This window comes from Rhagoletis zephyria, unplaced genomic scaffold, assembly GCF_001687245.7.
Source record: "Rhagoletis zephyria isolate East Lansing unplaced genomic scaffold, Rhagoletis_zephyria_1.1 Rzeph_scaffold_02988, whole genome shotgun sequence".
NCBI lineage: Eukaryota > Metazoa > Arthropoda > Insecta > Diptera > Tephritidae > Rhagoletis > Rhagoletis zephyria.
In genome coordinates, this window is record NW_016160072.1 from 1 (window position 1) to 23,596 (window position 23,596).

At 33.8% G+C, this 23,596-nt stretch overlaps 1 protein-coding gene across 3 annotated transcripts in view; it reads left to right on the plus strand.

Moving 5' to 3' along the window:
• The first annotated feature begins 5,995 nt into the window (after positions 1-5,995).
• The window catches only part of Nt5b (5' nucleotidase B), a 45,728-nt gene continuing 28,127 nt past the window's right edge, over positions 5,996-23,596 (plus strand). For all 3 annotated transcript variants that reach the window (XM_017622958.1, XM_017622959.1, XM_017622957.1), the window contains exon 1: positions 5,996-6,529. In XM_017622958.1, coding sequence (XP_017478447.1) covers positions 6,449-6,529 — 81 coding nt within the window. In that variant the 5' untranslated portion in view covers positions 5,996-6,448. The remainder of the gene's footprint in view (positions 6,530-23,596) is intronic.

Genomic DNA, 23,596 nt, shown 5'->3' on the forward strand with positions numbered 1-23,596 from the left:
ATTTTCGAGCAAAATATGTACCTGCGTCTGCAATATTTTCCCATCAACGCAAAAAAGTGCAATTTAAGCCCCCGCAATCTTAAAAATTTAAAATAGCAAATTCTATGTTTGTAGGTAGTGAAATCATTATATTTCGTAGACTTGTTGGGCGGACACACCTTTGCGGCTTCAAATAAAAAATACAAACAAGTGAACTACAGTACAAAACAAGCCACAACAATAGAATAGCATTCATACTTGCATAAATGTGTATTTTCATACATTAGGCCGGGCCTAAATTTGTCGGAGTAATTTTAAAGTTTAAGCTTTGGTGGTACCAGTCTGTCTTTTTTTGTTTAAACCGTATATTCAGCAGATCGACCAGACGTCTGGCAATGCAGGGTGCTCACGAAGTCATAGATAATCCTTCAACTGCCGGTGAGTGACACTATGGTTCACTTGCAGTGGCGTAGTGAGTGTCTAAGAATGAGTTTTAGATTAAGATCAAGATAATTGATTAAATTTGGTTATTTATTAGTTTAATTAAAATAATTATGTTAAGAAATTTAGTTTTATTTTGGCTTGCAATTTTATTATTGATTTATTTTATATAACATTTTTTTGCATGCATTTTCATTTATTTAAAAAATGAGCCAAATTAGTGCCAACAGCTATGGTTACACAAATAGAATTGGTTCAGTAAGCAAAAATTTATTAGGCGAAATTTTAAATTTATATTTTGAATGCATTAAAGCTTATAAATTTTATTAAAAAGCTAGGTTTGGATTCCATAATATTTAAAATGTAATTATAAACCCTAAGGTAGAGCCGTTATGTTCTTCAAACTTAAAAAAGTTGCCGGTATTTTTGTGTATTCAGAGGAACTGTCCGTTGATAATCCGTTATGTACCATCTCACTTAAATTTGTCGTTATCAAAATAACTATTTTATTGGAATAATATTTTTTTTTTAATTTTTATTAAAATGTAAATGTGTAAGTTAAATAGAGATATGTAGGTGACAACAAAATTATTTAAGCGAATTTAAATTTGAAATATTTAACGAAGATGGATTTGATGGGAAAATTTTAAAGATATACATTTTATTTAAGCTCTAAAATATGCGCATATCGCACGCCGTTCTTACTATTAAGGTGAGATAAGTCGTAACACAGTAGATGGGTCGAGAGGGTGTATCTAGAATGACAAATCAAAGCTTATTTAGTAAAGCATTATAAATTGACTAATATTTATTTATTATTTTATTAGTTAACAAAAGTACAAAAGAGCTTAAATATTTTAGGTGGAAGTGTAAAGCACACTGAAATCTTCATAAACGGATTTTAATTTATTTGCAGCATGGATTAACCTAATACTTATGTATAAGCGTACACGATTGATTACATACATATGTATGTAAGAATAAATACAGGTAGGCACTCATAAAAGTATGTAAGAACAATCGTTAAATGCATTTTATGACAACAAAGCGGTGTCTGCTTGCCATTTAAAATAATCGCCAATATTAATTTGCTTTGAATGCATTGAATTTTGCACAAACAAGAATTGCAGATACATAAATAACTTTTATTGTGCATTTGTTTGTGAGGTAGCAACAAAGCTTGTTAAATTAACACTTTCAGGACGAAGGGAAACATGATTTCCAAGGAGTTTCTCGACTCACAAGAAACTGTACGAACCATTTTAAAGTTTTCTGTTTTTATCATGTGTCGCCTTTTTAATTAAGTTATTTTTATCAACAAATTTTGGAAAGAAAAATTTTATATTTTTATCAAAACTAAAAAATTTACTATTGATTGATTGATACATAAAATTATTTTTGGACAAAATTAAAACATAAAAAAAGCGATAAATTTTCGAAAAAGTTATTGTTGAAAAATTTTTAGAAAATAAACATTTATGAAAAAAACTTTAAGGAAAAAAAATTAATTAAATAAAATACTATTTTAACCCGGAGTTTTAGAAGAAAAAAATTTTTTTTTTATTTTTTGTAATGATTTTTTTGAATGAATATTGGTTTTGGAAAAAAATGTATTTCTTAGAAAAAAAAATACTTTTAACAAAAGCAGAAATTATCGAAAAAATTTTGAAGAAATTGAATAGTTTCCCTTATTTTTAGACCTTTTCTTTTATAAAATTAATATTTTATGCCTAGAAAAAATATTTTTGTTTCTTCGATTAAAAAAATATGTGCACAAAAATCAGAAAAAATTATCCATACAAAAAAATGTGGGCAAAAAAGCTTTGTAGAAAAAAGTGTTGAGGAAACTGAACTGTAAAAAATTGCTTTTTCCTTATTTTTTCTATAAAAAAAAATCATTTTTTACCGACCTCAAGAAACAAGAAACAAAAAGGACAAAAAGTCAGTTTTGTTTTTTCCTTAAAAATTACTTGTTAATTATAAGTTTACGGTCCCGAAAAGGTTAAAACTATGTACTGTTACCAGCAATAATGTTGGGCCCTGCTGCTGCAGTCGAGTAATAATGAAAATTTCAAGTCTACAAACTTTTGTATCAAAGCTTACGCTCCTTCTGCATTGTTCGGAAGTTGAACAAGCTGCTGAAAAATGCCAATGTTGGCTTGCCGGCAGCGTGGTTGCGGAGACTCAACGTCATTCAATAGTAAACTCCAACCTTGTTTTGTGAGGGGGAAGAAGAGACTAATTGCAGGTACATGAAAGCAATTAAAAAGTTAAAAACTATAAACACAAAAGGAACAAACAGAAAGTTAAATTGCAACTTAATAGATTCTCCATTTTTAACTTCGTAAGCTATTTCAACTCTTATTGCCTGATTTTAGTTAAACACTTACTTCATTCAATTGCTTTGGTAATGAGCATCGTAATGTATTATGTAACTGCAGGTAAATTTTAATCCTCCTACATACATATGCGGCCCTTACCGGCAAAAAGACGTAAGCGAAATTTTGTTCAAAGTTATATTTTTGATACAGAAATATATCTAGATGTTCTAGGAGCATTTCTGCATCAGAATGAAACTTTTTAAAAAATGTCACTTACGTCTTTTTGGCGGTTAGGGTTATACATGTGTGTACAATACGGCAGACACAACCCAAATAAGTTTACCATTTCACAATCGTTATTTCTCCAACACAAAATTTACTCGAGTGTGGGTTTGGATCCCCGCCTCCCGCCATGAGAACAAACCCTACCTGATTCGTAAAATTAACTGTTTTATTGCTTGTGCTTTGACTTTTACGCGATTTTCGTTCAAATTCTTATACTACTTACGCAGCCACACGTAATTCATTTAATTGCCCTTTCAAGCTGTGGTCGAAAACATGAAAAGCAGTTAAAGTGACTGGTGTAATTAAAGCTGTCAATTAACGTCAAATTAACGGTAAATTAAACTTTGCAACCGGGCGATTGTGCTCGTTTTAAGGATAGACCTAAGATTGTAAAGCTCTTTGAGCAGTTAATGGAGACGTTTGTCTTGCCGTAAGTGGTTTGTCGCGCAATAGAACTTTGCACTTTCTTGCAGCCCAACATAAAAATTCTTCCATGAACCGCTTCAGACAATTCGCTCGCCCTTCTACTAGGTCTTCATTGGCCATGAAATGGCTCTAGCAATTTTGCCTGAGTTAATCATAGCACGCCTCAGCATTCCTTCGTTTGACTACGGTATCTTTATATTTCATATTACCTTTTGTATTAGTTAATTGAGTTACACCTTTCAAACAGGTGGCGGCCCGCTTCAAAAGTATTTTCAAGCTTAATCCTTGTTGACTCTCCTTGGCCTGCCATTGCGATACATATTTTAATTAACTGATGAATTCAGTGGAATTTGATTTTTTAAACATGTGGTTGAGTACAGTTCAGAAATAAAAGTTTTTCCAACCCTCTTCGATTGATACCCATATTTTAATAATTCATGAAACTTATTAAATAATTTAATTTTAACTTTTTAAACAGGTGGCAACCCTCTTCCGACACCTCAAAAATATTCTTAGCGTTCAAACTAGAGATTTCTTGACACTCTTTCGTTTGACATCCATATTTTGATATTTCATATACATAACTTGTGTATAAGTAAACTAAATTCAACATTTCAAGCAGGTGGCAAGCCTTTGCCGCTTTCGTTTGGTACCCATATGGTGATGCATATTTTTCTTAGCTAATATGATTTTTTTAACAGGTGGCAACCCTACTATAGTTCAGCTGAAAAACAAAGCTTGGCTGAGATTTCCTATAATGGACCATTTCCTATATCACCCAAAGTATTACGAATTTTTTAATGAAATTCGCAGGGGGTGTTGAGGAGGTGCTCATTGACCGATATCATCAACATTTTGTGTACAAATGCTAATAGTTTTTAAGTTATTCGTTGTTAAAATTTCCCCACTGCTTCACAATTATTTTTTTATAAACACTGCACTAATCACTTTTATCTTTATTAATACACCATCTTTTCTTCATAAACAAATGGATGCGCATCTTTTTTCACTAAATATTTAGCCATTAATGCTTATAAAAATGTTCTTAAAATATTTTTTTATTCTCAAAGAATAGTAAACACACAATTGTTCAGCGATGGCCGCCATGAATGAGGTGCCATATCGTTGAAAATGTTAATAGTTCTTTTTAGCCAAAAATACTTTGTGATGCATTACGGGATTGAAGGCTAAAAGGAAAATATTAATTTTACGGTCTTATTTATGCACATATATTTAAGAGTTTCTTTTAAATCGGTGATATATAAATTAATATTATTGTAAAAATTTATTTTAATGTATATAGTGCATTTTGAAATATATAATCGGGCGATTTAAACGAATAAAAAACGTAGATGGCGGTGCCGTTTAAACGCAAGTGGCAACCAATAACGACGCTCATTCTATTTAATTTATCGCGCGATTTTTTATTAAAAATTTTCGCCTGCGGCGCTTTTTTCTAAAAAATCCAATACTTCCATATATCTTGAAAATTTTCACCTCCGGCCCTTTTTTTTATCAATTCTTCCATATATAGTGAAAATATCCAATAAAAAGCTATATCATATATGTACATGTCCACTTTATTATTTACGTTTTCGTTGATTCCCTTTTCAGTACTTTTTTTTTACACATTTTTTGTGATGTGTGGCAGCACCGCAATTTCAGTTCACTCGATGTACAAAGGAAAATGTGAGGTTAAATTGCACTTTTTTTACAACTTTAACAACGAATTACTTAAAAACTATAAGCCTCCGGAGGGGGGGTTTTCAGATTTAGAATCACAAAAAGCCGCTCTAAACCCCCTCATTTTTTTTTTCAAAGCCTGGTCCATTATTGGAAAATTTTCCCTAATGTTTAAATAGCAACTCTTCAAAAAAAGTAAGACCAGTTTGCACATCTACAGGCCAAGCGCTTTAATTTGACACCCCATCGAGCGAACAGTGCAGGTCTTTTATCCTGAACAAAAAATTCCTTTGCGTTAACCCTTGGTTTTATTGCATACCTCTGTCCAGTATCGGCTTAGATCCTCAACCTTCCGGACTGAAAACATCAATACTGCATCGCCATGTGTGCTTTTGCACAAACGATAAGAATTTCTTGGCAGTTTTTCTTTAGTTGTTTATTAAAATCAAGAAAATACATATGTTCTCACTCATAAGGGTTAGCATGAAAGTCAAATCAAAGAAAATTTTCTGATAATAAATTGTCAAATAAGAGTACCGAAATAGAATGTCATTCCTATCTGGCACACCTTTTATATTTTTTCACAATGCCCCAGTGTAGTTTGCGTGTTGGGTAAAAGTACTTACCAGACAAATATTTTGTTTACAAACAAAAGCTGACGCAGCTTCGCTTTGCTCTGCCCGCTTTTGTTTTTGCTTTGCTTTTGCTTGTATGCCGGCTGCCTAGCAGAAGACGCCAAAATTTATTTGCTTTTGTTTTTGCTGTTGTCTTTCTCTCCATTTATTTTGTGCTCTTCTAATAAATACCAAAAAACAGCTGAGAAGCAAAGCCGGCATTGCGTCTGCGCTACAAATGTCAAACTATGAAAATAATAAGCGTCGAAGAATCAATTGGATAAAACGTAGAAGTGAAGAAAATTTTCATATTTTTGCAAATTGGAGGTGTTTTCACAATTTCTATGAGCTATTTCAAGCGTATTTCCGTGGTGAATATAAATGAAAATATATTAAAAACAAATAGAAAAGATTAATTAGTGCTAAGACGCGAAAAGCTGCTAAGGAAAGCAAAGTGTGCCGGCAAAGGTTTAAGAACTTGAATTTTCCCAATTTATGGTGTTTTTCGCGTACGTGTGTGCGTGTGTGTGTTTGTACGGGGGGAAAAACGCAGTAATTACGCAAGTTTCTAAACGCATCGCAAGCCCCACTTTTCTGGAAGTGAACTGCTGTCGCTGTGTGAGCTATAAAAGCTGCTCCTCCGTCTGCCAAAATTAGCTTCGCCGCCCTCAGAGTGGTCACAAACAAAATTGTTAATTTATGCGATTTTTGCGTTCATTGCGGCATTTAACAAAGGCCGACCACCGTCTTGCTGCCGCCACACCCCTTCATATTCCAAAGGTACACAACAATAAATACAATTAACTCTTTTTTCACTTTGCCAACGAATGCTTTGATTGCTTGTGGGTACTGCTGCAGAAATCCCCATTTTTGTTGGCATTCAGTAAATATTAGATACATACATACTTGCAAAATCATTCTTCCACAATCAGATGTACATACCGTTACGTTAATATTGAAAAAGGCCCTATCTCCCGTCGTCGCTGAAATACAAAAGGCCGTAACTAAGTATAACTCCAAAATTCCCTTTTTGATTTATTATGATGCATTTCATCGAATTATAAGTCCGCAGTTCAATTTAAGCAATAAAAAAATTTTAGTTTGTTACGGTTTTTTGCATTTCACCGACTTTATGAGTTAGGGCCTTTCTATATTAAGGTAGCGATATGTATGTATGTATAGGCTCACTCACTAATACGGTGTTCGCATGAGGCGATTTTCCCGAGCAGGGGAGAGAGAACACTGAGTGCAGACGCTCGCCCCCTCCACCGCGATAGTTCTGCCATAATTACGAGTACAAAACATCGCAAAGAAGTAAATTTTACTGTACTTGTGTACTTTCTATAGAAGTTCTTTTTCTTAAAAAAAACCATACAAATTCATATTTAAACTTTTTTGCAAAAATTATAAAAATTCTGCAAAATTGCATCTAAATTTGCAACTTTTTAAACAGATTTTTTAGAATTTTTTTATAATTTTTATTCTGGTTGTATTACGAATTTTTTCCATACAAAAAAACATTTCGAACATATGTACTTAGTATGGAAAAAATTCGTAAAAAAAATTGCCAAGCAAGAACGCGATTTTTTAGCAACCTAAAACTTACACTTCATTCTACTAAAATTAAATGAGCTATAAAACTACATACTCAAAAAAATTCTAAAAAATCTGATTAAAAAGTTGAAAATTTAGAAACAAATTTTGCAGAATTTTTATAATTTTTGCACAGACTTTGAAATAAGTACATAATAGATAATGAGCTATAATTTAAAAAAAAATAATAAATATTAAATAAACAAAAGAGAAATAGACACAATTTGAAAAAATGTCGTGTCCCTATTTATTTTTCCAACTTTGTATGTACATACATATATACGTAAAGTTGACGTCGTAAACCCAAAAATATCTTTTCATTTGTCGTACTTGGTTTTGTTGCTCATTTGTGCCAAATTCCTACTGTGAGTTCATCGTTTTAATGGAGCGTGGGCTGTGGCGGGTTATTTTGGTTACCAAGAATTTCTAAGTACTCCGGATTTTTCCACGAGTAGATATGCCTTCTAATTTGGATATTTTTCCTCGGACGCATGCATGTTGCCTGTGTTTGTAAATACATACATATGTACATAGTAAATGCTTCATTAGGGGCTTCTTCATAGGTACCTATAAGAATATTCCGCTAATGAGTCAGCCTTGGCGCTAGTTTTCTATTTATCCTGAATTTATACAAATACATACATATATTTGTATGTATGTACATATGTACAACTGGGTCCACCAGTGGTAGAATAAATTTGTTCACATAACGTTGTTTTGAATGCATGTAGATTCATATTAAAATTAGACAAAAATTACATCGAATTCCTATCTGCGCAAAGAATAGATCGAGTATAACACATACCTACTACGTTTGTGCGAGAGAGAGGCCAATTAACGTAATCATTTCATGAATTTGAGCAGAAACTCAGTCCAACCCCATTTCTTGAAATCATAAAACGTTGTTTACGCACTTAGTTTCTAAATATGTACTCCAATTCATAAAATGATTATATGAAATAGTATAGTGAAACTGCGTTTTTATTTTTTTTCTCAGACGTCAGGATTTTCTTAAAGGACTTTGTGGTTTAAAGGTACTATGATTAATTCCAAAACTTATTTAAAAATTTCAGTGAAATGTATAATAACAATATGGGTACCAAATGATAGAGAAAATTATGTAGAATTGAAAAATAATAATTTGGTTCACAAAGACGATCAGTTTAAAAGCCCAATATATAATGTGCAAATTTGATATGCTTTAAAATTCGATTTTTGATCATTTTTTTCGACGTTGCTACGCATTTTCTTCCATATAGAATATGCTCAAAATATTTGTGTATGTAAGAAAATGCATAGGATCGTAAGAATGTTTTTTAAAATTAACGCGCTTAGCTGCTTCAAAAATTAAATTGGCTATAAAACTGTATAGGTTAGGTAAGACTAAGTTAACGTGGAAGTCAGTCCAAATGACCGACTCACTTTGACACTGCAAGTTCATTGTGGTAGCTCTTATGGAGCTCTTATGTGGCTTAATATTGATTTTATTCCAACATCGGATAGTTCTGCTGTAAGAGAGCTAGGGAAGCGTTTCCCAAAAATCCTGCTCTGTTTATGTTTATTTCTCTCCCTCATCTCTACAACTTCTACAAAATTCATGGGATGATATTCCTAATCTATCAAATAGCCAATGACCGGTTACAGAGGCCATGACCTGCGAAATGTCCTCTCTTGAGAGGCTTAGCAGTTCTTTTCTTTTTTTCTTATCAATTTGCGGTCATAGTAGCCTAGTTGTTGCACATCTATTATTATTATTATTCTAATCCTTAATTTGGAGGTTGCCATGTCGTCGCCTCGGTAAAACATTGTCGTAAGCGTCATACGTACATGCGTAACATACGACAATCTTTTACCCAGGCGACGATGGGTATCCCAATTTTGCCTCTGTTTTCACCAAGAGGAAGATTGGTATGTGCCGAGGTCCATCTATGCTCTCAATCACAGCATAAGACTGCACGGCAAACCTTTTTTTCTAAAAATTCTGATTAAAAAGTTTGAACTTTTAGTGAAAATTTAAAAACTTTAATTTTTCTAATTTTTATACAATGTTTAAAATGTGAATTTATATCGACCGCATTGTGCAAAGTTCTCGTATGTACCATAAACCAAATTTTACAGGAGAGCATTTTTCTACTTTTAATTTTTATTTTAATATTTTGAATTATGTTTTCTTTACTTTCTGCAAAATACTTTTGTATGGCATAAACGATGATTTCGCTCACAAGAAAAAATCATATAACATACGATAAAAAAACAGTAAAATTTTGGCGTAACTATAGGAATTTCAGTTACAATATTTTACCAGGTTATGTGTTGTGGGGTTTAGAACAAATTTCGCGCAAAGGTATCTGAAGGTCTTTGGAAGGACTTGGCATGACTCCCTACATATCAGTTTGCCGATATGTTTCGATAATTTGATACATATCGATAATTCAATTAATTTCAAAACACTAAATAATAAATAATATCGATAAATTTCGACAACTGTGCATTTCGCGGGCTCGATAAATTTCCATAACTCAAAAATTTATATACATATCTGTATATAAATCGATAACTCGATAAATTTCGATAACTCATTATGATAGCTACATATCGTTTGAAAGCTATCGACAAAATTCGATAAGTCCTTACACTCTGATAACACGATAAAATTCGATAAGCAGTGATAACTCAATAAACTTGTATAACCTTGAAATTTCGATAATTCGATATATGTATTTTGAAAATACCAAAAACTTGTATTCGATATCAACATCAACAAATTTTAGTAAATCAATAAATATCGTTAGCTCGAATAAGTTGAATGAACTCGATGCATTACGATAACTTTTACTTGGCTCTATAAGAAACCACTTAAAGTTATACATACATATGTATAACACCCTGTGCTGCACAACGAGCTTCATTCGAATGCATACATTTAGGCCTTAACGCTAAAACAGCATCTTAATTGCACAGCTTTTNATAACTTTTACTTGGCTCTATAAGAAACCACTTAAAGTTATACATACATAAAACACCCTGTGCTGCATAACGAGCTTCATTCGAATGCATACATTTAGGCCTTAATGCTAAAACAGCATCTTAATTGCACAGCTTTCGTACTTGCGTTGCAATGACAAAAGCGCGCACACACACATGAACGCCCACAAATGCAGTTAAGAGAACTCAACTAAAACATGTTTTTTGCCCACGAACTGTTTCAATGCGCAGAGTGATTGTAGGCTACAATGGCATTGCAACTGAACTTCCCAGCAAATTTCTCAATTTTCCAAATAAACTTTCAATTTACGTATTTACGATTTAAGCTCACTACTCTGATAATTAGAAAATTCGCTATACATACACATATGTATGTAATTTGCAACTTACGTTCTTCAATTTCTTAGCTCATTAAAAAATTTCGAAGAAAGCAAAGCAGCTACAAAATAATTTCAAATTATAAATTAAATTATGTATATAGAATGTAGAATNTAATTAGAAAATTCGCTATACATACACATATGTATGTAATTTGCAACTTAGGTTCTTCAATTTCTTAGCTCATTAAAACTTTTCGAAGAAACAAAATAATTTCAAATTATAAATTAAATTATATCGAATGTACATACATATGTACGCAGAAATCAATTTGAAAATACATAGCAATTTTACACAGCACACATAAACAACTACAAAAACATTAGCACAACAATAACTGCCACAAATTAACATTCAGATAAAGTGCAAAAGCTGCAAGCACAAATAAAAGCAAAGTCTTTACCACAAAGTCATTAGTGGCAGCAATAATACTCGTACGTCAGGCAATCGCAACGGCAGCAACAGCCAAACAACTACAGCGACGTTTAATTTTCAAACGGAAAATGTCATTGACGGAGCAATTAAGCGCCGAACCTCAGTCGAATATTCGTCCCTTGCCGCACTCCATCGATGGAGCCAAGGATGGTTTGGTAAGTATTTATTGTCCGCTTTTAGGCGTTCCACATTGCATGCGTTGAATTTTACTAAGTTGCGCATGTTTTCTTACTAATTTCAAGTTTTTGTGCATAGTTTTTGTTGGTTTTCAAATTATAATTGTTATTCTAAAGGGATATATGTACGTACATTAGACTGTACCAGCAAAAAAAAGTTCGCCGTACACCTTCGAATCTGAAGTATTTTCGAAAACAAATTTTTTTTGTTCGCTTTTTTACATTTTTCGTTATATCTTCGGAATTTACAATCGGGGAGACATTTTTTTAACAAAGTTCATTGACTCGTTCTAGTACTTATCCACCTGATCTCAGTTCTTATCATTGGTACTTATTCCAATGTCAGTAAATTAAAGTTCTCCAAAAATCATTAAGCTTTTGCTAATGAAGTATTTCGATTGTTCCAGTAGAACTACTTAAAAAAAAATAAATATTGCCGAATGTAGGTGCCACCGAAAAATGTTTCCATTTAAAATTTTCGAAATTGGCTTTAAAATATTCTTTAGACTCGGGGAGTGTCTTTGCAAAAATTTAAATTTTATTGCGGATTTAGCAAGAATGCCCATCCAGTAAAAATACTTGTTCGGAAGGATTTTTGTTTAAGCCGACAAACTATGGGCGTGGCAGTTTTAGGACTAAAGTTAACCAAACGCAGATTTTATCTTTGATTTCGGCAGAATATTCCTTCGATAACAATATTTTTTCCGCAACTTATATTGAAAATCGAGTATTCTTCTAAAAATTGGCGTGGCAAACTAAGGATCAAAGTTATGAAATTTAGATTTTATTGTGAATTTTGCCAGAATACGTATTCACTAACAATATTTGTATCGAAATTTGAAAGTTTTTTTGTTTTGTTTTCGTAACAGAACGTTATGTAAAATAAATAAAAATTGTCCTAAGTACTAAAGCAGAAGAATCGCTTTTTCAAATTATGACAATTTTGAAAAAAACTAAAAAAAAAATTAAACCTTGCCAAATATAATCATTCAAAGCTATGATGTTTTCTTTTTTGTCGTTTAGTGCCGAAATGCAATCCTTAAAAATGTGAAAATCTAAACATAAATTTTGGGTGCATATGTTGGTAGTAAAATTTCACGAGGAATAGTTTTGTAGATCATTTTAACCCATTAGCTCTCGTGCTGACCCTTTTTTTGCAATATCTGAATTAAATGCAGTTGGGAGATCGCTAGCGGATTAATATATGTGACCTGGTCTACGAAAAGGGAGCTTACGTGCGAAAACTAGTTTTCTGTGAAAAAGCTGTTAAAAGTAAGCAACTCGTTTCGTCAGTTTCTCATTATCTCGTTAATTGTTCTCCGCGCCGGACGTCCAGTAAGTGTTGTTGTTGGTCCAGTAAGTGTTGTTGTTGGTCGGAATATTATTATAGTTCATCGTGTAAGTTGCTAGTGTGGAACATTTAAAAAAGTAACACTGAAGAAGTGACGTTTTTGCACTTCTAAGCAAGTTAGGATTTTCTGCTTTTCACCACGTGAAAAAGCATCTCATCTTCCATCCGAATCAACCAAAAAGTGAAAATTGATTTTTTGACACCTAAGCCCCCTTTCCGTAGACCAGGTCACATATTCTAAAAAATTATTCGCTGGAAAATTTCTCAGGCAAAATCTTTATACAAAGAACGGAAAATTTCACAAAAACTTTAACGCAAATATGTTCCCTTGAAATATGCTACAACTTCTTTAAGTTTTTGTTTTATGTTCTTAAAGAGCAAGTGCATGCATCTTTAAGATACGTTAAAAAAATATATATATAGAAAAATATTTTCCTCTTCTGGTGTTAGCATGTGTCCGAAGATCCTCATACTGAAGAATTTGAAGAAGGAGTAGGGACCAAGTGGAAAATTTCGATTCAAAAAGAAATCCACACTACCAAGTAATGAAGCTCTTCGAATAGCGCAACATTTTGAATGGAATTCTTACTCCTGCTGGTTGTAATCATCACCAACCCCTTCCTACGACATCATTAATCAAACAGCCCAGTGGGAAGACCGGCGCATGATTTTGAATGCTAAAATTCACAAAACTAAAAATTAAACAATGCAAAAGGGAAGCAGTCGACCTAAAAAAAAAATAGAAAAAGCAAAAAAAAAACCAATGCAATTTCTAATTCCATACTCGAACTCTCAAACAGTTAGTTTATGTGCGTTCTCATTCTGTCACGCTGCCAGCAATCTGGTTGGCATACAAACCAGTCTACGAATGTATATACATAAGTGCCACGTGCCGCATGTTGCACTTTGCATACACTTAGCTGCATTGCATGCTGGTTGCTTTATTGCAACTTGCAGATTTGGTCTTTGTGTCGCCGCCAAACAATTTTGCCGAAGCAGCAGCGGTAAAGTCGTCGAAGTAGTGCGAAAGTAGAAGGTGAAAGAAAACGGAAGCGGAGAACAATGAAAAGGGTTCACAAAAATAGGGATTTGTCATCTGCAGTGTGACGCAAAATTTCTGGTCGCCGCACAATGGTGTTGTTGTTCGGGCTCCCTCCCCTCGTTGCGCTTGTGACACCCAACCCAGCTAGCCACTTTCACATTTTTTGGCCCTCATAACACTTTCTGGGCCATGTCCGCTTGCTTGATTGCGTTTGCGTTTGCTAATGCTCCAATTTCTAGTCCTTTTGTTTTTTGCTTTTACTTTTTTGTAGCTTCTATGCTTTTTTTTTTGTTTTCACTATTCGATGCACTATTGGCTCACTGGAATCTCATCATTTGTAGTCGATGCTGTGGCACTCCTCTTTGTGTGTGCTGTGCTAAATTCTTGTCGTTTCTACTTTTTCGGCTAACGTGATGCGGCAAAAAGCGCACAGTTGCTCTCGTTTTCTAAATTATTTTTCGTGTAAGTGCATTTGCGTTTTGTAGATAGTAATTTTCTATAGTGTTCGTTGATATTTTTGCTAATTTTTAATTCAAATATTTACTGCATGTGACCTAAATTTCTTAAAAAAAAAAAAAATCGACTGCCGCTTTCACTAACAGCTCCTTAACTAAATACTTATTTACTGTTTTTCGTTGCTTATTTAGATACTGATGGATCAACCGGAACCGAGCGAGCTAGACATTCTGATGCCACGCGCAACTGCTAAGAAGTACTACCGCAAGGCTAGTAATAGGTGAGTTAACAATGGAATGGAATTTACTGGAAGACGTTTTTAATTGATTCAGAAGAAATTCCAACGTTCTAGCTAAAAAAAAAAATCAATACCCATTCGCCTTTTTTCTCTACATAATTAGTCCTTGTTTTCTATTAGCAATCATTGCACCGTGCGACAAAAACAAAAAATTTCAAAACACGCCAACCAGTCAATATACTCACAAAACTATGGACCAAATATAGTAAAACTGCGTTTTTAGTTTTTCACTCTGACGTTCGATTTTTTTTAAAGGACTTTGAAGTTTAAAAGATATGATTAATTCAAAAATTATTTTAAAAATCAGTGGATCACAAAATGGGTACCAAAGCAAGGAAAAATTTTTACGAATTTAAAAATTTTTAAGAATTTAATAATTTTTAAATTTTTTGGTTTAAAAGGATGATTAGGTATTGAAAATGTGCTTTTCATTAATTAAATTTTTTAAGCTAAGGAAAGTTAGGAGGATGAAATTCGAGGATGTGGTCGTTAGTACTTAAGTCGTTAAGTCCTTAACTTACAATTTTTTCAAAAATAAATATTTCAAATTTTCAACGACAATCAAGGACAAATTTTTAAAACGACATTTTTCATACACATTCTCCCTAAAAAACCAAAAATGTAATCTTTTTTAATTCTACAGTTTTTTTTTATTTTATTTGATACCCACATTGTTATTCTAGATTGTACTGAGTTTTTAAATTATTTATTGGACTAATCACATTTTTTGGAAATTTCAAAGCCCTTTTAAAAAAATTCTGACGTCAGCGTGGAAAGCGAAGTTTTACTATATTTTCACCATTGTTTCGCGAATATATTCAGTTTTAGTGTTTAAAATTTACTGTCGCACCGTGTAATAATTCTAGAGAAGCTACACCACATTTTGATTGCCCCAAATTTGTAAAAGAAAACAGCTATTCCCAAAACTATGCAAGGTTTTCTAAAAAACATTACCTGGCTCTAGGAGACCTGATATTAGACACCTCTTTCATAGTGCATATTTTTAGGCGTATTGGCTTGGCGATTTTCGCCGATCGAAATTTGGCATAGGGATGCCAATTTTGCATTAAAAAGTGCAACATCAAGAATTGGCTTATTTTTCATGGAATCTCCTACTTTGCAATGCTCGATATTTTTATGAATCATTGTTTTCATTTAGATAATTTCGAGGCGAAAATTTTGCTTAACGACTTTCAGAATCCCATTTCGCCTCGCATACTTCATAAATTGGCAAACTGCGTGTCGCTTTGTCAGACTTTTTTAAAACTCCACTATGAAATTATTATTATTCTAGGTCTCTGGCAGGTAATATTTCAGTAGGTATTGTTAATTTTCATTTTATTATAATGTTGCCGGTTCAATTTCTGTTTTTTTTTTTAAAGCAGCTGAATAACTTAACTTACTGTCCATAATTCGAAAAATGAGCAAAAGATAAAGTAAAGCTTATTTATGTATAATTAAAATTCTCATACATATGTATGTATTCCCTTATAAAAGTGAAACGAGCCCATAGTTTTGTTGGCCAATTCATAGGGGATCCAGTCTGTCCAGAATGTCAACAAAAATACTTTGTACTGCGTCAATACTGCCACCTCTCAACATACTCTTATCAGCTATGCTCTTGATGGGAACTTTCCGTTTGGTACACATGTACATTGAACCATAAAATGCTTATTTTAAATGAGTTTTATAAATTCACGATCGAACCACTATGCTTACGCTATTGAAAAAAATATCAAGCCCTAACCGCCAAATTTTCTTTTTGACGCAGAAATGCAACTTTATGCTTCGCTAATGGTTTGGCCGAACTTCTACCAGGCAACGGGCCTGGCTTGCGTAGAAAAAGGTCGATTAGAACTTCTCCTACTTTTATCTATTATGACTAATTTAATGGAAAAGTACCAGGTTGACCGAGCTTTGTCCGGAGTGCATATACTTTTTAAAGTTTTCAAGATTTGGTTAGCTTTGAAATAATATTTTGGAAATAAACAAAAAAAAATAGTATTTCCATATCTATTAAGTAAATTCCTTACTCTAAAATTTAGGTGGCAACCCTATTCCGAAATAAGCTGGAATGAATGGTACATATCTTGAGCGTATGTGTACTATGTATGTATACATAAAAAATGTTGATTGAGATTAACAAAGTAAAAATTTGTATTACATACAAGGAAGCGTGGCAATCCTGATGGAAAATATTTTCTTGCCAAAGGTCTCAACAATACCTTTCATTTGGTATCCCTATTGCGATGTTTTAGATAAATTGTGTAGAATCGAAAATAAGTGGAAACCTTACACTTTTACCCCAAGACATAACATTTTGTGTATAGGGAAAGCATTGTTTAAGAACCTTCTCTTAGTACCCATGAATAGTAATATTTTAACTTTTTTTTTTAAACAAAAAATTTAATAAATATGCGATTCAAAATAGGTGGCAACCTTATTGAAAATATTTTTTGAATAAGGGATCTTTAAAATACCTTCCATTTGATACCCATATGTATTATGATGTTTTTTAATTAATTTGTAACTAATTTCGAATAGGTGGCAACCTTATTGAAAATATTTTTTGAATAAGGGATCTTTAAAATACCTTCCATTTGATACCCATATGTATTATGATGTTTTTTAATTAATTTGTAACTAATTTCGAATAGGTGGCAACCTTATTGAAAATATTTTTTGAATAAGGGATCTTTAAAATACCTTCCATTTGATACCCATATGTATTATGATGTTTTTTAATTAATTTGTAACTAATTTCGAATAGGTGGCAACCTTATTGAAAATATTTTTTGAATAAGGGATCTTTAAAATACCTTCCATTTGATACCCATATGTATTATGATGTTTTTTAATTAATTTGTAACTAATTTCGAATAGGTGGCAACCTTATTGAAAATATTTTTTGAATAAGGGATCTTTAAAATACCTTCCATTTGATACCCATATGTATTATGATGTTTTTTAATTAATTTGTAACTAATTTCGAATAGGTGGCAACCTTATACGAGTCTTCTCAGAGATATTGCCTAATCAGATAACCTTAAAATCCAAAACATTATCTGTGTACAAAATTTCATCAAAATCGTTAGAGCCATTTCTGAGAACCCTATGGATATATATATATATACAAGAATTGCTCGTTTAATGTAATAAGATACCAGATCCGGCTTCTGAACAGAAAGTACTTTCACTCATTTTTTCTGTGTAAAACTATGTATATATGTATGTATATGCCTCAGATAATAATATTTTTGTACAGTAATATCTATATGCAGAAATATGTATCTTTGTTTGCCCATCGATTGTGTGAATGATAATTGTGTATGTTTTTTGCTTTGCCATTCACTGACTGAATATACAAATTTTGTAAACAGAAAATTTTTGCGAAGAGCACAAACAATTACTTGCCGCTCAGATATACTACTAAATAATGTACATATGTATGTATGTATGTATCATCTGAAAGATTATCAAGGAAATATTTGCCATAAAGCCATTGACTACATAAACAACTGCTGGCAAGGTGCGCTGACCCACACAGTACTAAAAACACGCCACCCTGCTACGTACGTAATATTTACGTGCATACGCCACCTCCTCGCCACTCGCCGCAATCATATTTTCATTCTCATTTCCATCGCAGACAAAACAAAATGCAAGCAATAACAACTTAAATTCCTACAACTCGAAATGAATGCAAAAAAAAAAGAAAACTAAAAAAAAAACCCAAATAAACTTACTGCATCTTATCACAAACGCGCTGTGATTGCCTGAACGTGCCAACAAACCATAGATAGTAGTCGCATTCAAATCAAATCACTCAATAATTTCTTTTCATTTTCATATTTCTAAATTTACAATTTCAATTGCTAATTCATCAATATGGCGCTTAAGAAGCCTAAGCGCTAATTTGGTTGAGATCGGGCGAGTAGTTTTTGAGATAAGCATATATGACATAAGTGGGCGGTGCCACCCCCATTTCTTTACAAACCTCTTTTTTGCTAAAGAGCGATTGTATATATCAATTTTGAATAAATATTGATGAATTCCTTAGTCACATTGCTCAAAAAATCTGAAATTCCGGTACATAGAAACATATAAATTCAAGGCCGTATTTAAGAAAAGTCGCCTAAATTCGACAATTTTTATGCGGTTGCAATAAATGAGGTACGTTCAGTTTATTTGAAAATAGATTTAATTTTAGATAGTACTCCATATTTTGAAATTGTAGAAATTATCGATGGTTAGTTAATTTTAAAAATTAAAAGAAATATAGGTATTTTTTTAATTTATCCGTTAAAAAATCCCAACAAGCCTCGTCCGACAATATATTTTTATATACCATTTTAAAGGCCTATATATCCTCTTCTCAGATCATATTCGATCTTTGAAATCGAATCAAAAATAGTCATTCAAAAACTCATAAATCTACAAAATCCTATTTTCTGACCTAAATCGACAGGACTCAACCTCTAAATGACCTTTAAAAATCTAAATCATAAAAACGAATTAGGGGGTAGGGTCTTGAAATTTCCAAAAATAAAAAGCATTTTCGATGGACACCCTAATGTGCATACAAACTCACTGATGGCTGACGTAACGACTGAGAATTTTACCACAATCAGGTATCTATGTACTACATACATATGTATATGCAAATATGTACATATGTATAGCGCTTGGGAGGTGTTGTTTCGTTGGACTGACCAAACAAGACTTATCACCTCCTTTCTATTAATAGCTGTAGAATATTCGCTGCCTTTGCCTGCTCCCTCCTCAGCGTGACTGCATCTTGTTTTCATTCAGTTGTTTGTCAATGACGTTAGCCTATGATTTTTGTTTTTCTTATTTTTAAATTTACGATGTTGTTTTTGTGGAATTTTTTTTTTTGCCTCACACAAAATAAGTGATACCACCGGCTTTTACATACAGGGAAACCTCGATATAACGAACCTTGATCAATTTTGATAACACGAGCATAGATCCGTGCGCAGAAGTCCACGTAAGTGGAGAAAGGTAGGGTCTGACATTCACCTGGGAGTGGCCAAAAGTGATTCTTTTGAGTTCAAATCGCAGCTTTATATAGGGACCAAATACCCGTAAGAAGGCTAAAAACCTCGCGTGCGCTTTCTTTAGATCCCTTCACGTTAAAATCCCTACCAATGAAAAGCAAAAATATGCATGATCCTTTCTTTGATGAAGACTACGGCAAACGTATGAAGAACTATGATTTGATGAATATCCGGACTGCTCATGGGAAAGGCGCACTGCCCGGCTGGTTGATATCCTCGCGAAAATGCGATGGAAGGGGCCAGGCATGAAACACGTGGGACCTTGCGGAGTGTGAATTCGGTGTTGGATTTGTGGTGGGAGAGTGACTCCGTCCCCGAGTACTGTCGTTCATGCCGGTTGATGAACGCCTAGCCGCAATCCGCATCAAAGCAACATTCCTCAACATCTCGCTCATCTGCGCCCATGCTCCGCCGGAAGAGAAAAATGAGACATCCAAAGATCTCTTTAGGAGTGCTTGGAGAGTGCATACGAGCGCTGCCCTTGCCACGATATCAAAATCCTACTTAGCGACTTCAATGGCAAGGTAAGCAAGAAAGCGGATCTTTGATGCCCTCTATCGGGAAATTCAGCCTCCACGACGAAACGTCCGATAACAGATTGAGGCTGAGCGACTTTGCCATATCCATTAAGCTACATGGTTGCCTCCAGAGCGAAAAACGAGCAACCAAATCGATAATGTTGTGATAGACAGAAGCCACGCTTACCGCGTTTTAGACGTACGTACACTCCGAGGCCTAAAAATCGATTCGGATAACTTTCTTGTTACAGCTAAGATAAGCACCGCTTCTATGAAGCAAAAAATTAAGCTCAACTTCGAAAAGCTGTAATCACAACAGACGGCCAATTTATTCGCCACTCGACTCTCACACCTGCTCTCTGAGCGCACTCTTCAACAAACCGGCATACGCGAGCAGTGGAACCACATTTCCCGTTCATTAAGTACCGCCGCCGAAGAAGTTGTCAGATTTCAGCGAGTCCAAAAGAACAATTGGTATGATGAGGATTTTCAAGAAGCTGCAGAGAAACAAGATGCCGCCTATAGGGCCACGCTGGGATCGAGCGCAACGCGAGCTATGTAAGACCGTTATAGGGAATTAAAGAGGGAAACGAGGCATATTTGCCGCAAAAATAGAGAGAGGCCCAGGTGCTTGAAATGCTGGCCGATGCGCCAACTACCGCGTCATAAGCATTCTAAGCATAGATTACAAGGAATTGGGAAGGACCTCTGCGAGCCGTTTCATATAAAACGAGGTTTCAGACAGTGTGACTCCCTTTCGTGCGGTTTATTTAAGCTGATGTTGGGGGGCATCATAAGAACCGCAGAAGTGAGCCGCTCGGGCCCAATTCTTAACAAGAGCGCACAATTTCTGTCTTATGGCGACGACATCGACATCAACGGCTACTTCTGTTCTGCCCTCTCTAAATTAGGGAGCGAACCAGCGAGCCTTTGTTTTAATATTTCGCACTTGCAAATGATTTACCTGCCAACACAGCTAATTTTATTTAAATAAAAATTGTTTTATTTATGAACATAAATACGTACACACTTTATTGTTGCCTTAAAAAAAACGGATTTTATTTTGATATTCGCAAAACTATTCTGTCGCTTTGAGAGATTTTTCGTATTTTTCGCATTATTTTATTGCTATTATGTTTGTGATTTGTTTTGTGTTTTGAATGGTATTTCTTATCAGCGTCACTTATCGGCCAAAGCAAATCGAGCGCCTACTAATTGGCTGACGAGCAAAATTTGCTGTAATTTTTCGTTGGCACTAAAGGTATACAGACTGAATAATATATGTATGTACATATGTCGGTTGAATATTGTACAGATATATTTATTTGAACATACAGATGCTAAAAATTATACAACACAGCAGATATCGGGCAGATGCCATATATTGACATCCAAACAGAAAACAAAGTAGAAGCCATAAATCGAAATAAACTTTTAAATGCCTCGTTGAGTGGTATAAAAAGATTTGCATTTATTTTTATTATAATGCTTACCTTTTTAATATTTACTTGCATATACTTATTATGTATTCAGAAGTACATAATTAATTTGTGTTTTTTGGAGTAAATTTTCCGTACATCTTTCACACATTACGACCGGTAGGTCAGATATTTCTCGGTTGATAGTTTTCTTGTGCCACATGAACTTTGCTTGCAACTTAAGACTTGTTTCCACTGTCAAATTTAATGGAAGTTGTCGCTAAGTATATTGATTTATATCAGAATAGATCTCCAGTCGTTCACATACTCCATCAATTTGTCAATCGTTTGATCAGCTAAATATCAGCTATGTGATCACAGGTTCTATTCTATTTTTGGAACCACAAAGCACTGGTGTTTAGTCCTTCCAATAGGAACCTCCTGCTGACGTAGTCCAGTTGAGGCTTAAAACACTAATATTCGCATGGTTAAACACGGTAGCAGCAGTAGTAAGGTCAATACTTTTCTATGGAAAAATAGTCCAAGTTGGAACTATGAAAGCGATGAGAACTGCAGCACTTAAAACGCAGCTCTTGATATGTTCCCACATGCGGGTGTATTGGCTGCTTACCGCTGTCTGTAAGTCGAACAAAAAAAAATGTCAGGTTTCGGAGATCAGACTTTCTTTTTCTTATGTATGTATGTATTTTGATGCGCTGAGCACAAATCTTAAGTCCATAATATGTCACATAATATCCGCCATATTTTTGGGGTTAGGAATAAATCCTGACGTAATGGAGCAAAACGGACTTCAAAAAATAATCCCATCAGCATGTTGGAACTATGTAGACCGAAAACTGTCTGCCCAAGCAATCAACCAGCCCATAGAATACATTATCTGCCACTCTAACGAGTTGGAAGTAGTTATCTAACAAAAAACCATATAAGTCTAAATTTTAAGCTTCGTAGAAAAATTAGAAAATTCAACAAAATTTTACAACTACCAGAAACTTTTTTTCAAAAATTTTATTCTATGTATTCAGCCTTTTAACCCATTAATTTCTAATTGAATAAAGTGCCAATTTCAAGTTGCTAAGAATTCGCGATAATTTTTAATTTTTTTTGCTGACGGTGTCACGCATTTGCTTCCATATAAAGTATCTCCGACAATTTTTTTTTTTTGTATGGAAGAAAATAAAACACCATCGGCAAAAAAAGTTATCAAAAATCAACGCCAAGTCTTTGCCACTTGAAACTTACACTTTGTTAATAATTTGATGGGCTATAAAAAAACCGCATTCTTAGAATTTTTCTAAAAATTCTTAATACAAACTTTGTGGTTGTTGTAAAAAATGTTATGTCCCTATTATTTTCCACATGCCTGTGTATACTTGGATATCGCAAAAGTGGATTTTTTTATTTAAAACAAGTAAGAAAGTCTAAGTTCGGGCGGAGCCGAACATTAAATACCCTGCGCAAGTATTAAATATATGTTTTTTCACCTTTCCGAAACCTGCCGCTAGATGATAAGCCGGGGTGTATCAATTTTGAGTAAATTAGCGGCCTTCAATTTCGAAATATTGAAGTTTCAAGCATTTCTGAAATTTACCGTTATATGAAAAGCGGCCGTAATTTTAATCCGATTTCAATAATTTTCAACGTTTTGCTTTTATGTGGCAAGCACAATAACCACACCGAGTTTGGTACAAATTGGTAGAACGGTTACCGATATACATATATGTGATCATAAGTGGGCGGTGCCCCGCCCTTTTCCAAAATATTACCATAAACGTATTTCTTGGTAAGGAATTGTTGCAAGGATCAATTTTGAATAAATTAGCTTCAATATTTACTGATTTATCGAAGATTTTGTATTTCTCTAAATTACCGTTATATGGGATGTGGGCGTGGTTATTGTCCGATTTTAGAATCGAGATAGATATAGACAAATGTATACATAAATGATCAGGATGAAAAAAGAAATCGATTAAGCCATGCCTGTCTGTCCGTCCGTCTGTCCGTCTGTCCGTCTGTCCGTCCGTCCGTGTACACGATAACTCGAGCAAAAATTGAGATATCTCAACGAAATTTGGTATGTAGGTTTCCCTTAATCCAAGGT